This window comes from Dicentrarchus labrax, unplaced genomic scaffold (genome assembly GCF_905237075.1).
Source record: "Dicentrarchus labrax unplaced genomic scaffold, dlabrax2021, whole genome shotgun sequence".
NCBI lineage: Eukaryota > Metazoa > Chordata > Actinopteri > Moronidae > Dicentrarchus > Dicentrarchus labrax.
The window spans coordinates 28,502,234-28,525,482 of NW_026136719.1; the positions used below are offsets into that span (position 1 = coordinate 28,502,234).

Below are 23,249 nucleotides of genomic sequence, written 5' to 3' on the forward strand. Positions count from 1 at the left end.
GATATCCTTTAAAATGTGATTGGAATTGTCTGAGTTAGGGCTTGTGTCCACCAAACACGTTTTTAGCGCTGAGACCCAGTGGTTAACCCAGTGGTGTTAAAAGTTGAACAGATTTCTACTTGAAGCGCTCTGAGGGCTGCGCTAAAAAACAGTCTCCGCTTGTTTCGAAACCAAACCATTTCCATGCCAGAGAGGTAGACCCACGTCTCAGCACTAAATCATCTGAAGTACCGGTAGCTTCAGGGACTGGAGGTGCTTGCATTTTCTCTCTACCATCGCAACTCGCTGCAAAACTGTTGCAAGGAGGATGCTAGCGAGAGGTCATGTGATCACGTAAGCTCACTAGTCGTGTGACTGAATCCTGCCATGCTGTAGAGAGCGTTGCTGCACTGTGTATTAAGTGGATGTGAGGAGTTTCCGCGTGTGTTTCAATATTTTTGGCGAAGTAATTTAAATACTCGATGATGGAAATTTGCACATCGTCAAAACAACAATGACGATATTATCGCAAACGATATATATATCGCCCACCTCTATTTGTTAATCTCCATTTGTGGAAGTAAAGGCTCTAGAAAGGTGGTATTTGGGTGTAGGGTGAGGCGAATTGCTGGAACAGTCCTGCCTAAAAATAAAAAAGGTTTGATGGTGGGAGTTTCTAACAGTCCTCTGACATAATGATAGGGTTAGGAATTAAGGAAAGATGATATCATTCATCCACAGGCCACACTGGCTCATTTCCTCACTTTTCTTTCTGCTTTAAATTTTAAATTTTGTCTGAAGCAGTGTGGATGTCATCAATTTGACACAAACATGGTGAAGTCCAAGTTTACCAGTTTTCAGATCACTTGGTCAGGTTTGGGTAGGGTTATATTATGCTACTTATTATTATTATTAGTAGTAGTAGTAGTAGTAGTATGTTAGTTAACAAAACCAGTAACAACATTTGAATAAAAATAAAGTAAACCTTTAGCAGCATGTGCTTGTAATTGTGTGTGCTGCAGAGCATTCATGTGTGAGACTTCTGTAAAGTGTCAAACATCGCATGCACAAGCACAAGTAAGGCTGTTCAGTGGTCCATAGGATATTGGACTTTCGCATAAATACATCACCATGAGCATAAACTGAGTGTGTCTGGGCTGTTGTGAGGAGTTACTGAGCTTAAATGTAAACACATAAACCAGTGTGAATGTAGAAAACGTTATAGTGAGCATTAAGAGTGAAGAGGAAATGATAAATTAAATTCTCTACCTCCGTAGTATTGCAGACACTGGTCCTTCTCACAAAATGTGAGTAGGCTGCCATAGCCACCACTGCCCATGTAGTGTGCCTTTCCAACCATAGATAGAAACATTATATCAAGATATGCAGATTGTCCTACACTAGTGTAGCTGAAGCCTGACTGTGTGAGTGTTTGAGTATCAAGCTCAGGTTTGGTAAGGGACAGGAAATCATGTATGCTGTGGGGCTCGGGCCTGAACATCCAGAGTCGGGGCCTGCCTGAAAGCTGGATGTTAGCCCATTGTATACTAATTTAGTACCATCTTAAAAACACATTTTAAAAAGGGAAGTGAGTTCACACTCAATCCTCAAGTTGAAGAAAGCCTATTCACTGTACTTTTCCGAGCTACAGTGAGAAATGCCCAACATTTAATGGAGGCATAGCTTGAAAATGTCTTGCTTACATATGAACTGTTTTACCGTCTCAAGATGATAAACATTAACCATGCAAACTATTAACTATGTAAACTTTGCTGTTAAATTTCTGTGAAGAGCATGAAAGCGAGCATGAGAAAGCACAACTGTCTAGGGTCCAGTTAATGTGCATCACATAGACAGAAAGTGAAATATGTATATTAGGGTTTCAGTTTGATGCAAAGGCTTTATATCAAGACACGTGCATTGATTTAAATAGTTATTGCAAGCTGTTTGCTATACACTTGGCATGGTCAAAATCAATCAGTGAAGCAATTAGTAATAAATATATTTATGTTTTGCTGGCCTTAGGTCTATTTTGAATTTGGTAATTTTCAAGTTTTACTGTTCAATGGAATTTCAAGTAAATTTAATTATTTTTTTTAAATTTTGCAGTAAACCATGTGATCTTATCTTATCAAATAGTTGGATTGAGTTCATGGCTGAAGGTTTCTTTCTTGATACTAGTGGGCAAAGAGAAGTAAAATGGCAGACCGTATTACTGGATTTTACTGTACTGGAAATTTCCACACAAAAAAAGAAAGAAGTTGAATTTGATTGTCCTGAATTTTTTATTTTTTTTTGGAACAATGAAACATTGATTTGATATTAAAAAATACAATCTGCCCTAAAATCTGTTATTTACATTAAGTGAAATAGATGCAAGTGAAAAAATAACCTTCTGTCAGAGTAAATTCCCTTAGGCAGCGTGAATAAATCCAACCTCAGACTGGGTGGGTAACATGGCCTCCTTGAATGAATTTTATTCATTTCAACATCGGTAGGCTGCTAGACCCCATGTACTGTAAGCGTAGAATACTGGACTCAAAGTGTATATACAATTACAAATGATACAGCAGCTGAACAGTGATTGGTATAATCCCCTGTATGTCCCCTGGAACATACAGTGTGTGTATGTGGGCGGATATGGTTAGGCTGACAACCGTATAATCTTTTTCACAGTATGTGAGGAACTATACATTGTTATTCAGTATGTGCTGAGCTCATGTATTAGCCTGTTACGTGTCCTGTTGTCCTGTGCCATCAGTATGTACTGTGTTATGCTGATTCTGTTTCTGCATCAGCTTAACATTCCAGTCTCAGGCCCAGCCTCTTTCCTCCCTAACCCCCCTGGCTACCTTCAGCCTTCTTTCCATCCTCCATTCCTCATTCCTCCCTACGCAGCCATGGATGGTACAGTCCTAGAGAAAAAAAAAAAGAATGCAAGAACAGTAGAGAAAAAGGGGGGGGGGGAGAGAGCAACCATGCATTAAGTTATTTTTTAAATGACGGTGATCAGAGTGGAGGAGCAGGCCGAAGGGGAGGAGGGACAAATAGAAGTGTTCGTGGACCGAGGAAGGCGGGTTCATGGCTCTCCTGACCGCCTCATTCTCCCCTCTCATTGGTTGGGGGGGTCCCCCTAGCTTCGTTAAGGGGCGTTTGAGCGCAAGACATGGATGACCCTCCTCGCCTGCAGCCTTTGAAGCAACCATGACAGCTGTCATCACTACGTACGTCAAAACCTGCCACGCCAATTTTACCCCTAAAGTGTTTGGAGATATGACTGTGGGGAGATAGTCTAGTAGGATGCTCTAAAAGCCCCTGAGAGGAGCATTCAGAGAAACCAAAATATTGGGAAATCAGGGATTCACAAACTATTTAATATCAGAGAGCCTTTGAATTGATACACGGGGGATTAGGGATTCCAGTTTGAAGACTTTACTTCAAGCAACCCCATCTGTGAAGATTTGTGTTGAGGCAATTGTTTGTACAGAATTACAGTCAAATCCCGTTATATCCTTTCTTTGTATTTTTAGACAATAACATGCTTTTAACATTTTTTTTTAACCCTCTCAAATACCCCTAGAATCTTCTCTTGTAACTGCTTGAGATCCTGTTGACTCAAAAACAATGCTTAGGATAAACGTCAGCACTGTGTAGAGTAGTACTAATTGTATCCTGAAGAGCTACTGGAATCAATAAGCCTCCAGATAGGAATTACTCTGCATGTTTGTGCTCTCTGAATGCAGCATGTCAGCAGTGGAACGTCAGTGAAATATGAAGTGTTACTCATTGGACTGTATGCTGGCTGCTTTGTGCAAGAAACTTTGCTGCAGCTTTGGCGGTTTTTAAAGAATGTGCATGGGTAAAAGGAAACAGGTGTGTAAGTGTCTTTGTGTGTGTGTGTGTGTGTGTGTGTGTGTGTGTGTGTGTGTGTGTGTGTGTGTGTGTGTGTTTTCTATCTTTACAAGGACAAATTTGAGACATTTAGATTCTGGACATTTTTGTGATGTAGCTTAGTGTGATGGATAGATATGGGTCTGGCATTTATTGTTGATGATCAGTATTACTTAAAAATAGAATGAATGTAGTTTAGGGTCCTCGTGTGTGTGTGTGTGTGTGTGTGTGTGTGTGTGTGTGTGTGTGTGTGTGTGTGTGTGTGTGTGTGTGTGTGTGTGTGTGTGTGTGTGTGTGTGTGTGTGTGTGTGTGTGTGTGTGTGTAAACCACTAGCAGTCTCTTACCTCTGGCCTCATCATCTAGCTGATTGACAGCTGCCCTCACCCTGTGGGTGCCTAGATGGAGGAGGAAGACGAATAGTCGCCTGTAATGAGGAACAGAACAGAGTACAGAGGAGTGCATAACTTTTTTTATACTTCAGAGAAAATGTTTGAGAGAATGAGAGAAATTCATGAGTTTTTGTGTGTATATATATATATATATATATATGGGTTAATAGGAAGAACAAGACTGCCAGGGTTACGGCTGCTGTTCCCTCAGGGACTGCCAGTGCAGTTGTCATATTGCTGTAAGCCCTTTTGATTAAAGTGCCAACCAAATGGCTGAAGTTAATACTGTAATGACAGTTGTCACTTCACAGTCACAAGACAGCATGTCAGTTTTTCAATAAAAATAAGGTATTTTTTTTACTCTCATTTTGCAATACATTAGGAGTATCTATTTTGGCTCATATGACATTGAGGTTTGGAAATAACAAAATCCACCTCCAGTGAGTGTTACTATTTTTTACTACTGATTACATGCTAACAGATCTTTTACTGACTGGCAGGCTACTTTTCTCAAACCTAGATTTAAAAGTATTGGTCAGATATTGTTCATGAACCCTGTTGTGATAAAAAAAAAAAAATCATGATGGTGTTTACTTTAAATGTTGAAGTGACACCTGACCAGATTTCCCAGGCACAGTTAAAATGTATCAGTGTTTGTGTTGAGCTAATATTACTCTTGTTTATTGTAGTCCACCCAGATTGGAATATTAACAGCATATTGATGCCGAGCTTGGCAGCAGAATAAGTTGATGACTGTTCAGTGACTCAGTGCCAAGTATTAAAGTTGTTGAAATGAATGAATGGTTAATAATTGTTTGTGCTGGGTTCCAACCTGTGCTCTTTAAGCGCCACACAGTAATTGAGATGTTTCAGATCTGATCAGCGTGATCTGTAATATCAAGATCTGTGCTGTTGCATCTTTCGGTTAGAGATCAAAAGCAAATACTGTGTCTAATGAGGTGAAAATACTGAAATGGCCAGAGAGCTGCAATGTTAAAGGTCCTGTGTGTAACATTTATGAGGCTCTATTAGCAGAGATGTAATAGAATATTCATAGGTATGATTTCATTAGTGGATAATCACTTGAAAATACAGATTTTTGTGTTTTCTTAACCTAGAATGAGCTGTTTTTATCTACAGAGGGAGCAGGTCCTCTTCTGTGGAGTTTGCCATGTTGAACTGCCATGTTTCTACAGTAACCCAGAATGGACAAACTAAACTGGTTCTAGATGGGACCTTTCCTTCATGGCCACTGTTTATCCTACATTCATGGAATGGGGGGGTGAGGCAACAGGGTTATAATCTACAACTACACGGCTAGATGCCACTAAATCTTACTCACTGCTTCCTTAATACTGGGAAACAGCATATTTTCTCTCAATGAAAACATACAAACTACATGCATACAAATTCGGTTGTGTGCGATTCTTTGTTTTTCTTTGTACTGAAGATAAACAGAAAATCATGTATTATGTAGTATTTATTTACTATATTCAGTAGTTAAGAAGACTTTTATAAAAAAAATAAAAAAAAATTCTAAAACATTAATTTAAAAGTTTCTAAGTTTGAGCTTATTTCAGGGTTAACCTCCATCACCTTTTCTCTAGCTGCTGGTAAAGAAAACTGTGGAGCTCTGCTTGGTTCTTGATAAGCTGTAGCATTCGTTTTAAGTGTAGCTCCATACTGAATGTTCCCTGGTACATTCATGGCTTGTTAAAATAGATAGTCTGGTCTGGATGCTCAGACATTCCTCATAGACAGAGATAGTCAGATGGAGTGACTCTCTTCTGTTTGCATATGTATTGACTGAGTTTTTCTGTTAAAGATCACACAGATATTGGGGCCAACCCCCCTTTCTTTTCTTTTAGTTTTTTGCTATTTATTTACCTTCAGAGGCATTTTTCCCACTTGTCCCTGTTCATTTCTGAGCGTGACCTCAACCCAGTAACCCCTTTACGCCACCATCTGATTCCACCATACACTACCTCAACCCCCTCCACCACTCATTCCCCCACTCACACACATGCCCACACAGACATTCCCATCCAAACAATTCACCCAGTCCCAGAGATTCTTTTTTTTTTATGCTTCCACAAGCCTTAGAGATAATGCACTGCCAACCCTGACATCTACAGACACACCAAATCCCCTGAGAAGTTGGTCTGACATGTGACAAACATGTAAACAAGCTACACACAAGGCTTATTTAGAATCCGATGTGTGCTAAAATGACTTGTGAAAACAAGGAACGCCTGAGGCCAGTGGCTCTGGCTCTGCCTTTGTTTCTATCTGTCTCTCTTCAACCATGTCTTTATTTATTTTTCTGACTCTCTGCCTCTCTTTTCTAGCTAGAGAGACAGACGATAATTATTGAAAAACAGTGATAGACAGATAGCTTATTTCCATTCTTGATTTGGAGCAGATGAAACCTGAAGCACCAAAGCCTTCATTAGAGCCTGCTCTGAATGGATTAACATACTGCATCCTTGCTAACATGTGCACTAAATGTCATCTTCCTATCTCTCCACATGCTGCTGTGGACCTTGACCCTCCCAACATCATCAGGAGTCAGTCCAAGGTAAAGGCGCACACACACAAACGCAGAGACATTTTTAACACAATTACATGCTTATGAATCATCTCTGTGTTAAACAAAGGAACTGCTGTATTTATTTGGCTCAGTTTGGAGTATGTGTGCAACTGTACAGGCAGTGATACAAAGTAATGTCTGTAGAGCCGTTTTTGCCAGAAGAGTTTTGTTTAATTTATTAACTTTTAACCCTCTAGGAATACTTATTGCTTGGAAACCTTTGAACATGTATCTGGCTGTGCTGTTCACTTTACTGCATATCAGTATTTCCCAAGAAGCACTTTTCTTTCTGTCATCTGAGATGTTCCCATAGTGCTACATTAACCACATGACACTTAAACTCCACTATGTTTGTGTATGTCAAAAGTCCTTTTGTATCTAACTTTGTTCCTCAATTTAGAGCTAATTGAACAAACATAGTAACTGGTAATATAGGTAATATCTAAACCATATGTCATGTAATAATTTTTTAATATTTCTTAATATTGTAATATTGCTGTGTTAATTGACCATGTACTTATATCGTTTGTGTGTCTCATACTGCCACTGTTATCTCTTCCTAGGTTTTTGCCTATGATTACTGTTTCTGGTCCATGGACGAGACCGATAAGGAAAAATTTGCAGGTTAGTTTAATTACAGTTCCATTTCACATTATAAAAACTTTTAACATTTCATCATTAAAATGCCAAACAAAATATTCAAATTACTTGTGTGTGTGTCTTCAGGTCAGGAGGTGGTCTTCCAGTGCCTTGGGGAAAGTCTTCTCCGCAACGCCTTCCAGGGCTACAATGCCTGTATCTTTGCCTATGGACAAACTGGTAATGTACCATGAGACGCTTCACTATTGTGGGGTCAAGACGATGTGGATATATTTTTATAACAGAGCTTGTTACATAGCTACATGAGTTCAACAGAATATGTGAACAATTTCTCTTTGCCCTCATTAATATAGTGCCCTAAAGCTTTTCATATAATGATTCAGAGAATGTCCTTGTAGCTATGTTGTGGCAGGAAGGTTGAATAGCCTCTTTTCTCTCCAGCATGAACAAAATACCAAAGCTTAAAGCTAACAGACCTGCACAATGTTAACAAAACCATCTAAAACTGATGACATAAAAGTTTACTTTTATGATGCCCTAATGTTCCAGTTGTTTGCACTGTCAAAGGTGTTAATTGAATGAATGAATTTATGGTGTTTTAGTGAAATACATTATATTCAGAGATGTTCCTAATATTCTGCACTCATCATGTATGTAAATGGGAAGAAGGAAAAACATATGGTGCAGTCTAGTACAACAACACCTTTACCTCAGTAATAAACATGTTATAGAATTCACACATTTTTCACAATGTGAAGAAAAACTGAACATTATAAACTTTGTAAAGGTAGAGCTGTGTATTAAATTGAATAGATGTACCTAATAAACTGGCCTCTTTGTGTATAGAAGGTTGTTTTAATAGTAACAACTTGTGTTTACATCAGCTGTTACTGTTACTCATGAGGCCATTTTCACTTTTCAGCAAATTACCTGTTTCAGTTGACATTGTTTGTATGTGTTGTTACCAGGTTCAGGAAAGTCATACACCATGATGGGTTCAGGGGACCAGCCTGGTCTGATTCCCCGGCTGTGCAGTGCTTTGTTTGATCGAACCCAGAAGGAACAGCGGGAGCAGGAGAGCTTTACTGTTGAGGTGTCCTACATGGAGATCTACAACGAGAAGGTCCGAGATCTGCTTGATCCCAAAGGGTATGTGCTCAACTTAATCTTCTAACCCTTTTATGAAAGGAAGGATCATTTCTTTCCCTCTGTATGGCATAGTGGTTCTGGTAAGTTCTCAAGACACTTTGACTGCTGCCTGTGTGTTTACGTTCACTGGTCCAAGACTTTAGTAGTATACAGAATGTACTTCTTGAAGATTCTTCCCAGTAAAATTGTTCCACTGAGGAGATGAGATTGTGGCTTTTACTGTGAAGCTGCAGTTAAGTTGCAGTCACTGGTGGCAATTTAATTACCAAGTGCAAGCCTTGGGGATATATTTGGGATGAATCTGTAGAACAGTCATGGACTGTGGCATCAACCTTAAATTCTTGTAGATATTGTCTGTCTCTGACAAGTTAGTCTTATCAGGCTAGTCTAGTCTAGTCACCTAGTTTAGGTGAACAATCAGTATTCAAAGTCATTTTTGTTATAATCTCAAGTCAGTTGGTAGAACGGAGAAAGTGACTGGTGGATCCTGGTACCACCAGCTGCTGTGGACTGCAGTTAAAAAGATCACTCTTGTGCCCTGCCGTCCCTGATGGAGTCCAGTTCATGTCCAGCAGGTCAGCAGTAAATCAGGAGCACAGGCCTGTGTCTGCAGCCCCAGACATCCTAACCTTTGACCTTCACTCACTATTTGACCTTTTAACCTCAGTAAAATGGGCCAAAGAAAAGCAGACCATCTGACAGCCATATGGGCTTTGCTGTGGAGCGGAGGATGATAAAGTTCTCAAGCCTGAAGCAAGCTTGAATCAGGGTCAGAGAGCTAGGTGCTAACAAAGTCTCTATGAACTGGGGAAATTGTAGTGGTGTCCAGAATCAGCTGAGCCTATATTTCCACTCCTGCTAATACATCAGATGAATAGTAATTTACCAAGAGTGACCATGTTGTTTGGCTGTGTTTGAAACCTGCTTTTATTTCCTGTCCAGGGGCAGACAAACTCTGAGGGTGAGGGAGCATAAAGTTTTGGGTCCCTATGTGGATGGCTTGTCTCGACTAGCTGTGGCCTGCTACAAGGTAAAAATATCGTCTATCGTGGATTTAGTTTGCTTTTAAGCTGGTTTATTGGCACACTCATCACACCACTATGTTACATTCTGGCTGCCTCATCCGTAGCAGTCACTCTGACCAGTGTGTCCCTGTCAAGTAGACATGTGAGCAGAGCATCTTACTTGCATTCCCTCTCACTTTGATCTTTAGACTTTGAGGATTTGCATCAGTGCTGGTCACATGATGGCTGCAGTCTGCTTAGTAGTCCCACTAATCACACTGGAAAGGGGCTAGTTATAAAAATCTGAATTAATCACATTCTGTAGTTTATATTTGGCTTTCTAGGAGACTTGAACACACTTCACCAATTGAAGTTGTCACTAAATATATAAACATGCATAGAATCTCCAACCAAATACATAGTACTGTATAATATTCTTCAGTCTTAAAAGGTAACTGTGCATGGAGAATCAATTTTATAAAATCGTATTATTCTTTATTTATTTATTGTTTGATTACTGTTATTTTTACAGGACATTGAGGTTCTAATGTCAGAGGGGAATAAATCCCGGACTGTCGCTGCTACCAACATGAATGAGGAGAGCAGTCGATCGCACGCTGTCTTCAACATCATCCTCACACACACACTCAAAGACTTGAAGTCTGGGGTAAGATAATATCACAAACATACACAGGCTGGAGTAGGGCAGAGTTTTAACACACACACAAACGTGTGCGTTAGCCACTTTTAAGGGAAACTTGTAATAATAGAGATCATAATTAATTTTCCTCAGCGTTTTTTTATGGTGTCCCTTCCATACGTTATTATTTCATCCTAGTTTTCACATCATTAGACATAAGCGCCTGTCCTCTCTCACCTTCTGTCGACCCATAGTCCATCTGCTTCATCTAACACAGGCGAACATGTACTAATGTTTTTTCCAGTGGTCATTTCTAATCCTCAATCAATCAACCACTGCAGCCGGCGGGAAAAAAGGTAGTTACAAAATTATGTCTGCTCAGCTGTCTGACCAGACAATCCAAAAAAAGTCCTAAATTACTAATTCTCCATCCTCATTGACCCACTTACCACCCCTGCTCCTTGCTCTTATTTCCAGACCAACTTGCCACCAGCGTAAGCTGTTAATAATTCACAGGTGTGACTTTGAGTTTGTCAGTTGATACAGCCTGCTCTGTTTACAAGGCACACCCAGAGTCAGTCACTAAGTTGTTCAGTCAGTCAGTAGGTTCATCAAGGAAACCGCTAATGCTAGTCTGTGTAGTCAGTGAGTGAATCACTTAGCCAACCCGTCCTGTATCTGGATGAGTCAGTTCTTTATTGTCTTTGTTGCCTTATTTTATTGTCTCCTAATTCTAAACACAAAAAAATGAAATGGACAGAAAATGACTAATTAGTTTGCTTTCTCACTCCTCTTTGACCACTACAAGCCCCAATAGACCAGATGTCAGCTCATTTTGGTGCAATTGGAGTTATATTCTGATCCGCCTGGTTTTATGTTCTACTTTTTGCTGCTTTGCGTTACTCAGCAGTTATGAGAGATGCTGCTTTAAAAGTACAGAAGAAGTGAAAGGAAGACAGGCAGAGCTGCGTAATACCTTTTTAATGCTTTAAAACAATAGTTAATCCTCGTACCGTCAAACAATGTTTCAAGGCAGGGAGAAACAGTACCCAGTAGCCCGCAGAGTCTGTGCATGTAAAGAACCACATATGTTTCTTGATTTTGTGTTTCCCATTTCTAAATCTATAAAAGAGGGAAAGTGATGATATAAATATATATTGGTGACTTAGAGCAACGATTAGACTACTGTCAGAAAAATAAAATGTAACTGTTTTGATAATCTGTTAAACAACTGTTGTTTATCAAGCAAACTGCCACACATAATCTGGTGTCAGCTTCTTACAAAGCAGGATTTGCTGATTATCTCTGTTTTATATGAATTACAGAATTAAATATTTTGGTGTTAGTCAGACAAAACAAGTAACTGCTTATTATAGACTAGAAGATTAATCAGTTAATAAGACATTACTAGATTAATCGGTAATGAAAATAATCATAAGTTGCAGCCTTAAAATGACTGTACAATTCATTTACTAACTCAAATAACTGGATTTAGTGTTAAGTTACACCTAAATTATATGCTGAACTTCTGCTGTAATGTATAATGATGTAAAATTGAATCAAATTGAATCTTTCATTTAGTTTCACTGCACAGGTATCTTGTTGGTTTTGTCTGTAGTACTTTTTATTCTATTGCCAGAATCCCCTACAGAAAGCCCACTAATATCATGAATATATAGTATTGCACATGCATATAAATGTGGACTTTACCATTGCTCTTTAAATATTTGCGCTTAAGAGAAAGAAATGTTATTTAATTACTGTTTTTTTTCAGCCAAATGTTTAGTTTTACTGACTTGCCTCTAGCTCATTGGAGCACATCTGTGCCCCCTAATGGCTCAGCCAGTGTTGTGAGTGGAGGCACGGGATGAACGGACAGGTTAGAAAAAGAAAAAAAACTCCTATGCCTACCGCCACCTATGACACACAGCAAAATCACCCTGTGCTGGATGACTCGTTCTGAAAATCGACAGCTCATTGCAGGATTTCCTCTTACTAAATGTGCCCTGCTCAGACTTGTCAACGAAACACTCCAATCAAAGTTCAGTCAGTTTGAACTTTGGCCCCATTTGCTACCAACTCTCAGTTGTTTGCTGATTAGTCTTACTCTTCCTTGCTAAATCCAGTCTAGATTTGGTAACCTTGTAGTATAATGCAGAGTTTTGTTTTCCAATGATGACATCTGCTACATTGTCTTACCATGTGTAGTGTCTGTTGATGCCCTGACACTTGTTCTGTGCTGGTACCTTAAAGCTACTGTCAAGTAGGCTGGCGAGCTGATGTTCATCCTGATGATCAGATTACTGATCCAGGTATCATCTGTCTTGGTTACAGAATCTCTTATTAAGCAAGAAAAATGCTGCAGAGGTTGGTATGTCCTCCTTTTCACTATTTAATCATCCGGCAACATGTTAAGAATAGGACCAAAGAATAGAATTGCGGAGACATAGACATGCACATTGAAAAACACAGGTGTTTATTTCCAAGTCTGACATCAGCACGTAACGAGACCTTCACTGTTTGGTACAATCTAGTCATTGGTCATTGCATTAAGGAGCCATGATTATTGAATTACCCTAAGTTATAATTTCCTATTGTATCTGCTCGTGTTCAGTCAACAGCTTTGCCCTCCTCTATCTGGCTTTCCAGTACGTATTCACAGTTTCAGGCCCTATTTATAAAAAAATAAATTAAAAAAAGAGGAGAAGATGTTAGTCTATTTTTGGATCTTATTTGCTCAGTGTTCCAGATAGAAATCTCTTGTTTGTTTAATAATTTGCTTTACTCTGGGGGGTGGGGGGTTGAAGCAGTGCTGGTCTGAGGCGGATCTGTATCAGTGCAGTTGAGGTTGATCTTAATCAGTTAGTCTCGTGACCAGGTCTTTTGAGGACTTTGTGTTTTGGGTTTGCTTTACCTGGGATTTTAATGTGTTGTGGGATGTGTGATGAAAATCTTTTTTAAGATGTTTAAGATCAGACCTGTCCCTTTCTCAAACCAGTGTTGCCTTTATGTGCACAATACAATACACTTCACTTGTTTCTTAGATGCATGATGGTGCATTGAGCTTTGTCAGAACACTTCTTAGCTTACAGAAGTCCCATGGTTGAACAGGTTCACTGTAGACAGATAAATGACTGCAGCTGCTGATGTGCTGCTTTCGCTGTGCGGCAGGTGAAGATCAGGTGTCACATTCAGCCTTGTCAGCTACTGATCTGTCACGCTTGGCTAGGAGTGGATTTGTCCCAGTACAGATGGCGATGTGATATCCACATCTTCAACAGCCTACAACAGGAAACAGAAGGAACCTGTCAACAACAGACTGAAGGATGAGAATGTCTAACAGAGCATTTTGCATCACCTGGTTGGTAGAATCACAAGAATCACAGAAAGCATAGAGAAAGTCCTCTGAACAAGAGTGGACCAAATCATAAACTGTAGCTAAACAAACTCGAACCTCATTAATGAGGGGAGGTTTCTGATAAAGCCAAACACCTTGTTCTTTATTTCTGGAGTGTCTTGCTTGCAAATCAAAGTAGTGCTCTGTTGAAAGCTGACGGAAACTCAGCTGGGATTGCCTTGACGTAGTGCTTCCATGGTGATTAATGAGCCATCAGGGTTTTTCAGACCTCATGAGGATGTATGGTTATATTTCGTCACATATTAAGAAAGAGAACAAAAGCTGGTTGCATTTTGCAGAGGGTAAAAGTGAAAAGCGGCCCATGTCCGGCTGCATTGCCACTTTTGTATTGGACTGTTGCAATTGACAACAAGACAAACAAAAAATTCCCTAATGGTGGTGGCATTTATGACTATGACTGTGAGTAACATGTCATTCTGAAAGGGTTTTTATGTAACACATTGTGAATAATATGGCATCATTTTCAATGCAATACTGCACATAGTTTGTGCAAAGCCCATTTTTGGTGTAGAATTTAGCAAGGTGAAAAGCTGTCTTGTCAAAGGACAAAAATGTTGACAGAAAAATTTTAACAAATATCCACAAAATCCTGGAGTCTGGGTTTTGTTAATGAATAGTAGGGGGCCACTAATGTTTAAATAAAGAATATGCAAGTTGTCAATAATCAGACTTTAATCAGACTTTCTGTCTCTTTCTCTGTAGACAAGTGGTGAGAAGGTGAGTCGGTTAAGTCTGGTAGACTTGGCAGGAAGTGAGCGAGCAGCAAAGACTGGAGCAGCAGGTGAACGACTCAAGGAGGGAAGCAACATCAACAAGTACGCAAAAGCAGTTCAATACAGTTACATAAACTTGACCCACACAGAAACCCATGATTTGTGATCTGTTTTCCCAATCAGGTTGTTTATTCGAGTCTAAACCCTAAACTGTCTTACAGATGTATTCAGTGTCACTTTCTTTTGCAATAATTTTTTGTTGTCGTAACACTCCTGAGATGCATTTTTTGTCATTTGCACTTAGAGCTGTAGATGTGAAATAAAGCATATACTATTAAAATCTTCTAAAGCGTAGTATAATACTTAGTAAAGGTGTCTGGAAAAACCTGGTAAAAAGCTTTGAAACAAGCTTTTTGTTGAAAGCATCCCAACACATAAATGGATATATTCACACGCTAAAGGAACAAGGTGATACATAGTGATACCAAGCCTTAAACTGTGTTTGTGTTTTTCAGGTCTCTCACTACACTGGGCCTTGTGATCTCGGCGCTAGCTGAACAGGGAACAGCCAAGAACAAGAACAAGTTTGTTCCTTACAGAGACTCTGTTCTGACATGGCTGCTGAAGGTATACATATATTCTCCAGTGCATGTTCTTTACTTTCCTCTTAAGCACTGCTGTTTGACCATTTCTCCATGTCTTTCCTATCCCCCCCTGTTCCTGCATTTTTTGCATCTTTCTCCAGGACTGTCTGGGTGGCAACAGCCGCACGGCGATGGTTGCAACTGTGAGTCCAGCAGCAGACAACTATGAGGAGACTCTATCGACCCTGCGCTATGCAGACCGAGCAAAGAACATTGTGAACCATGCTGTTGTTAACGAAGACCCCAACGCTCGCATCATCAGAGAGCTCAGAGAGGAAGTAGAGAAACTACGAGTACAACTGACTCAGGCAGAGGTGAGATATCTGCAAAATCTTAGAAATCAGCATTTGGAAATGTATGTTTTCCCTGGCACTCATCTGCTTTTTTTTTTCTTCCAGTCTTTGAAGGCTCCAGAGCTGAAAGACCGTCTGGAAGAGTCCGAAAAGTTGATTCAAGAGATGACCATCACCTGGGAGGAGAAGCTTCGCAAAACTGAGGAGATTGCACAGGTAAGACGCCCAAGACTTGTAGAAGTTTGATTTTCTACATTTGATACTTCGCCCAAGCACAAATTAAAAGTATCAGATCATACACTGTGTAAATATGATGTTTGTCTCTGTGTTTGCAGGAGCGTCAGAAGCAGTTAGAGAGTCTGGGTATTTCTCTCCAGTCTTCAGGGATTAAAGTTGGCGATGATAAGAGTTTTCTTGTCAATCTTAACGCTGATCCTGCCCTCAATGAACTTCTGGTGTACTACCTGAAGGTACACACATACTAACCTCATCATGCTTTACTTATTACCCTGTTATTTAATTTCCCTGTTTTTACTTGTCGATCCAATTGCTCTTTAAACATCCCAACTCTGCTGTCATCACAATCTTTACAAACGGTTTAGATTTATAGAAGCTGAAGTTTCATTTTCATAACTAACTGGCTGAGTAGGACTCTGTTGTCATCTGACTGATAGTAAGTGCTTGTGTTTTGTGTGTTGGGAAGCCTCAAGACAGAAATTAATTTAATTATACTAAATTTGAAAGCGCAGCGTTCACAAAAATAAATAAATAAAATAAAATTGTTGTTTGATTGGCCCGATTAGGAAAAACAAAGTCTCCTCAAGATAATCATTTCAGGGGAAAATAAAGGTCAAGTCAGTTGTAATTGCACTTACAAACTTGCGTGTAGGCTTTTACTTTACTAACTGGTCCGATTCTCAGCTGATAACATGTAGTAACATCTGGAATGCTGTGTCTCAGGAACACACAAAGGTGGGCTCAGCAGACTCTCAGGACATCCAGCTGTGTGGGATGGGTATCCAGGCAGAGCACTGTGTCATCGACATTGCAGCAGATGCTGCCGTCATCCTCACCCCCCATCGCAATGCTAGGTAAGGAACACCAACATCACAGTCCCTAAAGACCAGGCTGAGTGATAAGAATAAAACGTGGCACTGACAGTGCCTGGATTAAAAGTTCCTGTACCACTGGAGACATTGTTCCATCAGTTTGAAACAGTAAGCCCTAATGTCACTGCTGTCTTGTGTTATAGGACATGTGTTAATGGTTCTCCAGTAACCAGTGGTCTGCAGCTTCACCATGGTGATCGAATCCTCTGGGGAAACAACCACTTCTTTAGGTAATTTCATAACGATTCCAAATTTGTATAATGTTTTCTTTTTTGGATACTCAATCATACTTTTCATACTTTTTCAAATAAGAGAATATTACTCAGTATTTCCTTAAAAAATCAGTTTACATAATTTGCACGTGCTTTAAATATACATACATAAATTTTTTTTAATCTTCATTTTTACATATTTTATTTTAGTTTTTATTTTAACAGTTTTTCTTATGTATCTAAGATATTACCTTATCACTCATGATGATGTTACAGCAAATTAACCAACTGATACCAAAGATTATAGTTAATTACCTGGACGTCCTACCTGCAGGATCAACCTGCCTAAGCGGCGCTCTCGCGGAGCTGAGGATGAGGAGGGCGAGGGTGGTGTGATGAAGAACAGTGGCAGCAGTGAGCAGCTGGATGCAGATGGGGACACTGCCAGTGAAGTGTCCAGTGAAGTCAGCTTTTCATATGAGTTTGCCCAGACAGAGGTCATGATGAAGGCCCTCGGCAGCAATGGTAAGGAGACGTTAGGAGAATGAAATATCCGTATTCTGCATCATCGGTTAGTTTAGTTTCCTGTCTGTGTTTTCTGACTCCTCCTATCTTTTGTCCTGTCAGACCCCATGCAAGCAGTCCTTCAGTCTCTGGAGAGGCAGCATGAAGAGGAGAAGCGTTCTGCTCTGGAGCGTCAGAGACAAATGTACGAGCAGGAACTCCAGCAGCTCCGCAAGAAGCTGAACCCAGACCGTCTGTCCACAGGACCATCTGGAGGGTCAGCGTCTGGCCAGCAAGGTCCGGGACAGCAGTCTCACTACCGCAGCCTGGAGAGACTCAGTATGGGAGGGATGAGTCATTCAACTAGCGCTCAGAGCAGACTGAGGCAGTGGAGTGAGGACAGGTGGGAGTGTCTATGTCTTTATGTGTACCAAGAATAGAAATGCGCACACAAAATTAGAGCCTTTCTACTTCCGTCTATTGCACATCCATTTGGATATGAATGCAAACTGAACACCTTCTCCTCATATTCCCTCATCCTTTCCTCTGTCTCCCCTTCTTCTCTGCCACCTCTTCTCCTCTTTCAGGGAGGCGGTGTTAGTGAGGAGTCTGCGGCGGTTGAGGGAGCAGATAGTGAGGGCAAACCTACTGGTGCAAGAAGCCTGTTTCATTGCAGAGGAGCTGGAACGACACACTGAGTACAGAGTCACTCTGCAGATCCCATCAGACAACCTCAACGCAAACCGCAAGGTCTCACACACACAAATACGTAAACACTTGTAGACAGATTTCCTGTCGTCTGTATTTATCACAGCCAATTCTCTAAATACGTGTGTATGTGTGTTTGTGTGTATGTAGAGGGATGCAGTGCTCAGTGAACCAGCAATTCAAGTTCGACGTCGGTGTCGAGGGAAGCAGATTTGGAGTCTGGAGAAGATGGAGAACCGCTTGGTTGACATGAGAGAGCTGTACCAGGAGTGGCAGGACTACCACGTCCATCACCAAGACAACCCTGTGAGTTAGCTTAACAAATCTGTCAGTAAACAAGAGTACACAAATACAAGAATGAATACAGTAAACATTAGCACTGACCTAGAACTGTAGCTAACATGCTCAAACATTTTATTAAAATAAAGTTGTATTCCTTGTTATTTTTTCTCCTTGTTCAGGTGATGCGCTCATATTTCCGTAGAGCAGACCCATTCTTTGATGAGCAGGAAAACCACAGTCTGATTGGTGTTGCCAATGTCTTCCTTTCCTGTCTCTTCTACGATGTCAAGCTGCAGTACGCTATTCCCATCATCAACCAGAAGGGGGAGGTGGGTAGTCACAGATTTGTTGATAATTCCTGTCTTTTTCAGAGCTTTTATTAGAGACTCTAGACTTACTGTATTATGAATTTCTTCAATGTAGTTTGTTTTGTGGATTCTGAATTTCAGCAGCTGCTTCTTTTGAGATTTTACTTGAAATCCCCATGACACCCATACAGAGTGACTCAGTGAGATTAGAAGTTCAAAGTTATTCCTTCCTGGAGATCAGAGTCATAGGTTACATGATATTCATATGATAATGTTGCCATAATGCTAGTATAATAGACAAGATGTACAAAGGAAATGCCAGGTCTATGTTCACAATACCACTGCAAATGGTAGATGAGTAGCTCTGGAGTGGACTAACTAACTACTTACATTCACAGACACACATTCTATGGTTGGCGTAAAGGTTTTATATGCTTTCCCTCTCTGTGGTCAGGTGGCAGGGCGTCTTCATGTGGAGGTGGTGAGGGTTGGAGGAGGGTTGGAGGACAACATGGCTGGAGGAGATGAATCTGACAACAACCAAGACACTGAAGTCCAGGATCGCAAACTGGTCTGCATGGTAAGACAGACAGACCATACATTATCTCGGTTACGCACACCTGGTTCAGTCGGTAGTTTAAAAAGTGTGTTTAGTCTACTTTAATTTTCAGTATACACTCAGTTCAAACTAATGCAGTGTAATGCAACATTCCTGCCATATATCCTACCTGCATGAAGGTTATAATGTTCAGTTTTTGTTAATAGTGTTTTATTATTAGTTTAAGGTTGAAGAAGATATGTTTAAATTACTTTTGACCTGTTTCCCCTCTACAGATTAAGATTCTGCAGGCCACTGGTCTTCCTCAGTACCTGTCCAACTTCGTCTTCTGTCAGTATGCATTCTGGGACCAGCCTGAGCCCATCATCGTGGCTCCTGAAGTAGACCCATCTTCTTCTTCGCCCAGCACCAAGGACCCACACTGCATGGTTGTGTTTGACAGCTGCAAGGTGAAGCCTGGGAGGGAGGAGGTGGACGACAAGTCTAGATTCAATGCTTTAAAGAACTCTGTATGGATTTGTTCTTGTGTTAAACTGACACACAGGGGGTAGGAAAGCAAATAAAATAAAAAATAAAAGGTGGTGTTGGGGTGGGGGGGGTTCGGATATAAGTTGTTGGTGTAAGACTGATCTTTCATTTGGTCCTGTAGGAGCTGGCAGTGTCAGTAACAGAGGATTTCATCGAATATCTGACTGAAGGGGCAGTTGCCATTGAGGTATATGGACACAGACAGGCTGATGCAGGAAGAAACCCCGCCCTGTGGGACCTCAGCATCATCCAGGCCAAGACACGCACACTACGAGACAGGTAGACAAACACACACACACACACAAACACAAACACAAACACCAACACACACTCACCTCTGACTCTTAATTTTGCTTGCAAGAGTAGATTTCCAGTAACTACTGAAACAACAATGCTCTTGTGTTGCCCAGATGTACCAGTAATGTTGGTTTTTGTAGGTGGAGTGAGGTAACACGTCGCCTGGAGCTGTGGATTCAAATCCTGGAGATAAACGAGAATGGAGACTTTGTCCCTGTGGAAGTGGTTCCTGCTAGAGATGTGCGGACGGGGGGAATCTTCCAGCTTCGGCAGGTAGGGATAGGCCCTAGCACAACCACAACCTGGTCACAGCAGGAGCAACTAGCAAGCTTCAGCTGAAAAGCCAACTTCTAAATATTTTCAAAGTAATGTCCTGTCTTCTAAACATTTTGCCCTGCCCCCTCCCCTTGCTCATCTCCAGGGTCAGTCGAGACGAATCCAGGTGGAGGTGCGTTCAGTTCAGGACTCAGGCACCATGCCTCTGATAGCAGAAATACTGCTTGCAGTGTCAGTGGGTTGTGTGGAGATCAGAAATACCACGGCAAACCAGGAAGGAGATGAGATGGACAGTTATCAGGTAGACCAGTTTAATACTTAGTTTAATACTAGTTCTCTCTCTTTGGCTTACATTGACTTACAGGAGAACTGAAGACGATTAACTGACTGGTTTGTTGTATAGGAAAGAGACCTGGAACGTTTGCGTGGGCAGTGGTTAGCTGCTCTCACCAAGAGACAAGAATACCTGGACCAGCACCTGCAGAGCCTGGTCAGCAAAGCAGGTAATGCACAAGCACACATTCAGAGGTCTGTAACACTACCTTCTGTTCGTGTAACTCTCAGAGTTGTTGTTAACTACAGCTTGTAGGCATCTTCAGTATAGACCTTTTTCACAGCAGCCATTTTGACATGAAATAGTAAGGTAAAAACTGTTGTTACCAATGAAACTCATTAAGGTGCTGTTCCATTAAGTGTAGCAGAGACTTTCTAGTGAGCTAACATGCACAGTAGCAACACCTTAACTCTGTTTGATATTGATTAAGGTTCTATTCCAATCAGGTCAATGGTCCTTATTATCCTACTATTTCATGTCAAAATGGCTGCTGTGAGAAAGGTCTTTTTTGCTAGTTAAATTTAGGAGCTTTTAAGTGTAGGAAGTGTTTAATGTTCAAGTGTTGCTGTGTCCACAGAAAAGACAGAGGATGACACAGAGAGGGAGGCCCAGCTGCTGGAGTGGCGCTTGACTCTGACAGAGGAGAGAAACGCTGTCATGGTGCCCTCTGCTGGTAGCGGCATTCCTGGAGCACCTGCTGAATGGTAAGACGCATGGAAGGGTGTGTGTGTGTATGTGTGTGTGTGTGTGTGATTTGAATATTTTATATTTCCTTATGAATGCCTCAACTTTACTTCTGTAAGGCAAAAACATGTATATATGTTGATCCCAGTGTGTATTGCATGTTTGTTTACAGGGTCCCTCTGCCAGGCATGGAGACTCATATTCCTGTCGTCTTCTTGAACCTCAAACGTATGTTAGTTATTTGCTGAATAATATATGCTTGCTCGCATGTGTTTCTACTCATGGGCTGATTTATGATGTTTTCTCTTGGTTTTCCCAGCTGATGACCTCAGCTCTCCAGACCAGTTTGAGGTTCCTGAGGCTGGAGGATGGGATGCCACCCTGAGTGGAGAGGATGAGGACGATTTCTTTGACCTACAGATTGTCAAACACTATGATGGAGAGGTGAGGATGGAACTGCATGAGGTATTTTTCCAAGGAATTCCTGGAGTCCATTTTGGGAGCTGTTTTATTAACCGGTTGTGATTTTCCGACCCTGCAGGTTAAAGCAGAAGCATCATGGGATTCTACTGTCCATGAATGTCCCCAGCTCAGTCGTGGCGGAGCATGGCCGGAGCAGCGAGTGTACCTGACAGTTCGGGTGGTGGTTCAGCTCAGCCACCCTGCCGACATGCAGCTGGTCTTGAGAAAGAGGATCTGCGTCAACGTGAACCCGGGTCGCCAGGGTTTTGCCCACAACTTTCTCAGAAGGATGTCTACCCGCAGCACCATACCTGGCTGTGGGGTCACCTTTGAGGTGGTCTCCAACATCCCTGGGGTAAGGCCAGGGGAAAATATTAGGCATCTAGTGTTTTGAGGAAGAACACCTCAGGAGCAGGATTATTAAACACAAATCTTATGATGTTTTGTCCGATCAGGACGCCCCTGGGTCGGAGGACCGGGAGATGCTGGCACGGCTCGCTGCCAGCGCACACAACAGCCAGTCAGCTGATGAAGAGGCTGCAATTGAGAAATACCTCCGCAGTGTCCTCAGTCTGGAGAACATCCTGACGCTGGATAGACTCAGACAGGTAGATGGAGAAACTGGTACAGATTTAGACGGAGTCAGGTAGATAGAAATGATATCCATTGATTGATTCAGTGACACAGTATATGTAAAATTTTAACACACTCAGCAGCCTAGGAGATTAATGGCATGTCAAAATATTACATTAATCAATGTTGTAATTTGTCTGTTTTCCACTTTATTCTTTTTGTGCTTTCTTATATGTTGAAAATGTCCTCTTTCTGTGTGTGTGTTTTAGGAGGTGGCAGTGAAGGAGCAACTGACAAGCAGAGGGAGGAGCAGCAGACGGAGCCTAAGTTCACCTTCTGTCCACAGGGTAAAACACAAGTACAATTCCCTTTATAGTGTATAATATATTTCTTTCAATTTACCCTCTCTCTGTCCATCCATTCATCCTCAGCTGTCTGGAAGCAGACAAGACCTGTCCACAACCTGCCTGGTAGACGACAAGGTGACACACACTTTTACTTCTTGTCTCCACATGTTGACTGTTTTCAACAACAAAATGTTCAAAATGATCATTCGAATATTTTGTGATTATTTGTGGTTCCAGTGGCAATTATTAATCTGATGCAACTACATAACAAAGAAGACCTAACTGCCGCATAGGGTTTAAACTACCAAACTTTAGTGAACTGAATTCATATATAAATGGTATTACATTTTATATACATATTGTATTCATATTTCATTATTTACAAACCATTGTGTTGTCATCTGTCTGTTTCTCAGGGTCGATGGGAGAGTCAGCAGGATATCTTCATGCCATCTCAGTTTCACCGCACCCTCCCCCGGCCCGCCTCTTCCCCTTCCAGCTACTCCACATCCCCTTCTTCATCCCCAACTCCCTTCGGCATGACGCCCCCACAAACCCAGGAACCGGAGCAAGGTAAACCTTCTCCCTTTAACCCCCACTGTCTGATCTCTCCTCTTTTCTCTTCTCTACCATCAATTCCTTTTCATTTTTCTTCCATGCTCTAAACTCTTACTCTCCTGACAGTTCTTTCATCCTCCTCTCTACTTGTTTCCCAACGGGTTTATCCATTTCTACTATATGTGCTCATGTCAATA

The 23,249-nt window shown here is 41.1% G+C and overlaps 1 protein-coding gene and 1 long non-coding RNA gene across 9 annotated transcripts in view; one reads left to right on the forward strand and one right to left on the reverse strand.

Annotated features, from left to right (window-relative positions):
* kif13ba (kinesin family member 13Ba) overlaps nt 1–23,249 on the forward strand; it is a 43,978-nt gene that overhangs the window by 11,708 nt on the left and 9,021 nt on the right. For all 8 annotated transcript variants that reach the window (XM_051378245.1, XM_051378244.1, XM_051378246.1 and 5 more), the window contains exons 4-35: nt 6,826–6,838; nt 7,414–7,474; nt 7,577–7,669; nt 8,419–8,599; nt 9,542–9,629; nt 10,136–10,270; nt 14,364–14,476; nt 14,890–15,001; nt 15,120–15,332; nt 15,417–15,527; nt 15,647–15,781; nt 16,272–16,402; nt 16,564–16,650; nt 16,967–17,157; nt 17,260–17,539; nt 17,724–17,886; nt 17,995–18,150; nt 18,306–18,455; nt 18,889–19,014; nt 19,269–19,442; nt 19,643–19,800; nt 19,959–20,091; nt 20,240–20,395; nt 20,498–20,597; nt 21,006–21,132; nt 21,285–21,340; nt 21,432–21,556; nt 21,654–21,929; nt 22,030–22,182; nt 22,417–22,494; nt 22,579–22,629; nt 22,911–23,067. In XM_051378245.1, the coding sequence (XP_051234205.1) occupies nt 6,826–6,838; nt 7,414–7,474; nt 7,577–7,669; nt 8,419–8,599; nt 9,542–9,629; nt 10,136–10,270; nt 14,364–14,476; nt 14,890–15,001; nt 15,120–15,332; nt 15,417–15,527; nt 15,647–15,781; nt 16,272–16,402; nt 16,564–16,650; nt 16,967–17,157; nt 17,260–17,539; nt 17,724–17,886; nt 17,995–18,150; nt 18,306–18,455; nt 18,889–19,014; nt 19,269–19,442; nt 19,643–19,800; nt 19,959–20,091; nt 20,240–20,395; nt 20,498–20,597; nt 21,006–21,132; nt 21,285–21,340; nt 21,432–21,556; nt 21,654–21,929; nt 22,030–22,182; nt 22,417–22,494; nt 22,579–22,629; nt 22,911–23,067 (4,283 nt within the window). The remainder of the gene's footprint in view (nt 1–6,825; nt 6,839–7,413; nt 7,475–7,576; nt 7,670–8,418; nt 8,600–9,541; nt 9,630–10,135; nt 10,271–14,363; nt 14,477–14,889; nt 15,002–15,119; nt 15,333–15,416; nt 15,528–15,646; nt 15,782–16,271; nt 16,403–16,563; nt 16,651–16,966; nt 17,158–17,259; nt 17,540–17,723; nt 17,887–17,994; nt 18,151–18,305; nt 18,456–18,888; nt 19,015–19,268; nt 19,443–19,642; nt 19,801–19,958; nt 20,092–20,239; nt 20,396–20,497; nt 20,598–21,005; nt 21,133–21,284; nt 21,341–21,431; nt 21,557–21,653; nt 21,930–22,029; nt 22,183–22,416; nt 22,495–22,578; nt 22,630–22,910; nt 23,068–23,249) is intronic.
* LOC127351085 (uncharacterized) lies at nt 12,701–17,053 on the reverse strand. Its single transcript, XR_007880792.1, has 2 exons — nt 16,948–17,053; nt 12,701–13,525 (listed from the first exon to the last, which is right to left on the reverse strand). It is a non-coding gene; the product is annotated as an uncharacterized LOC127351085 (long non-coding RNA).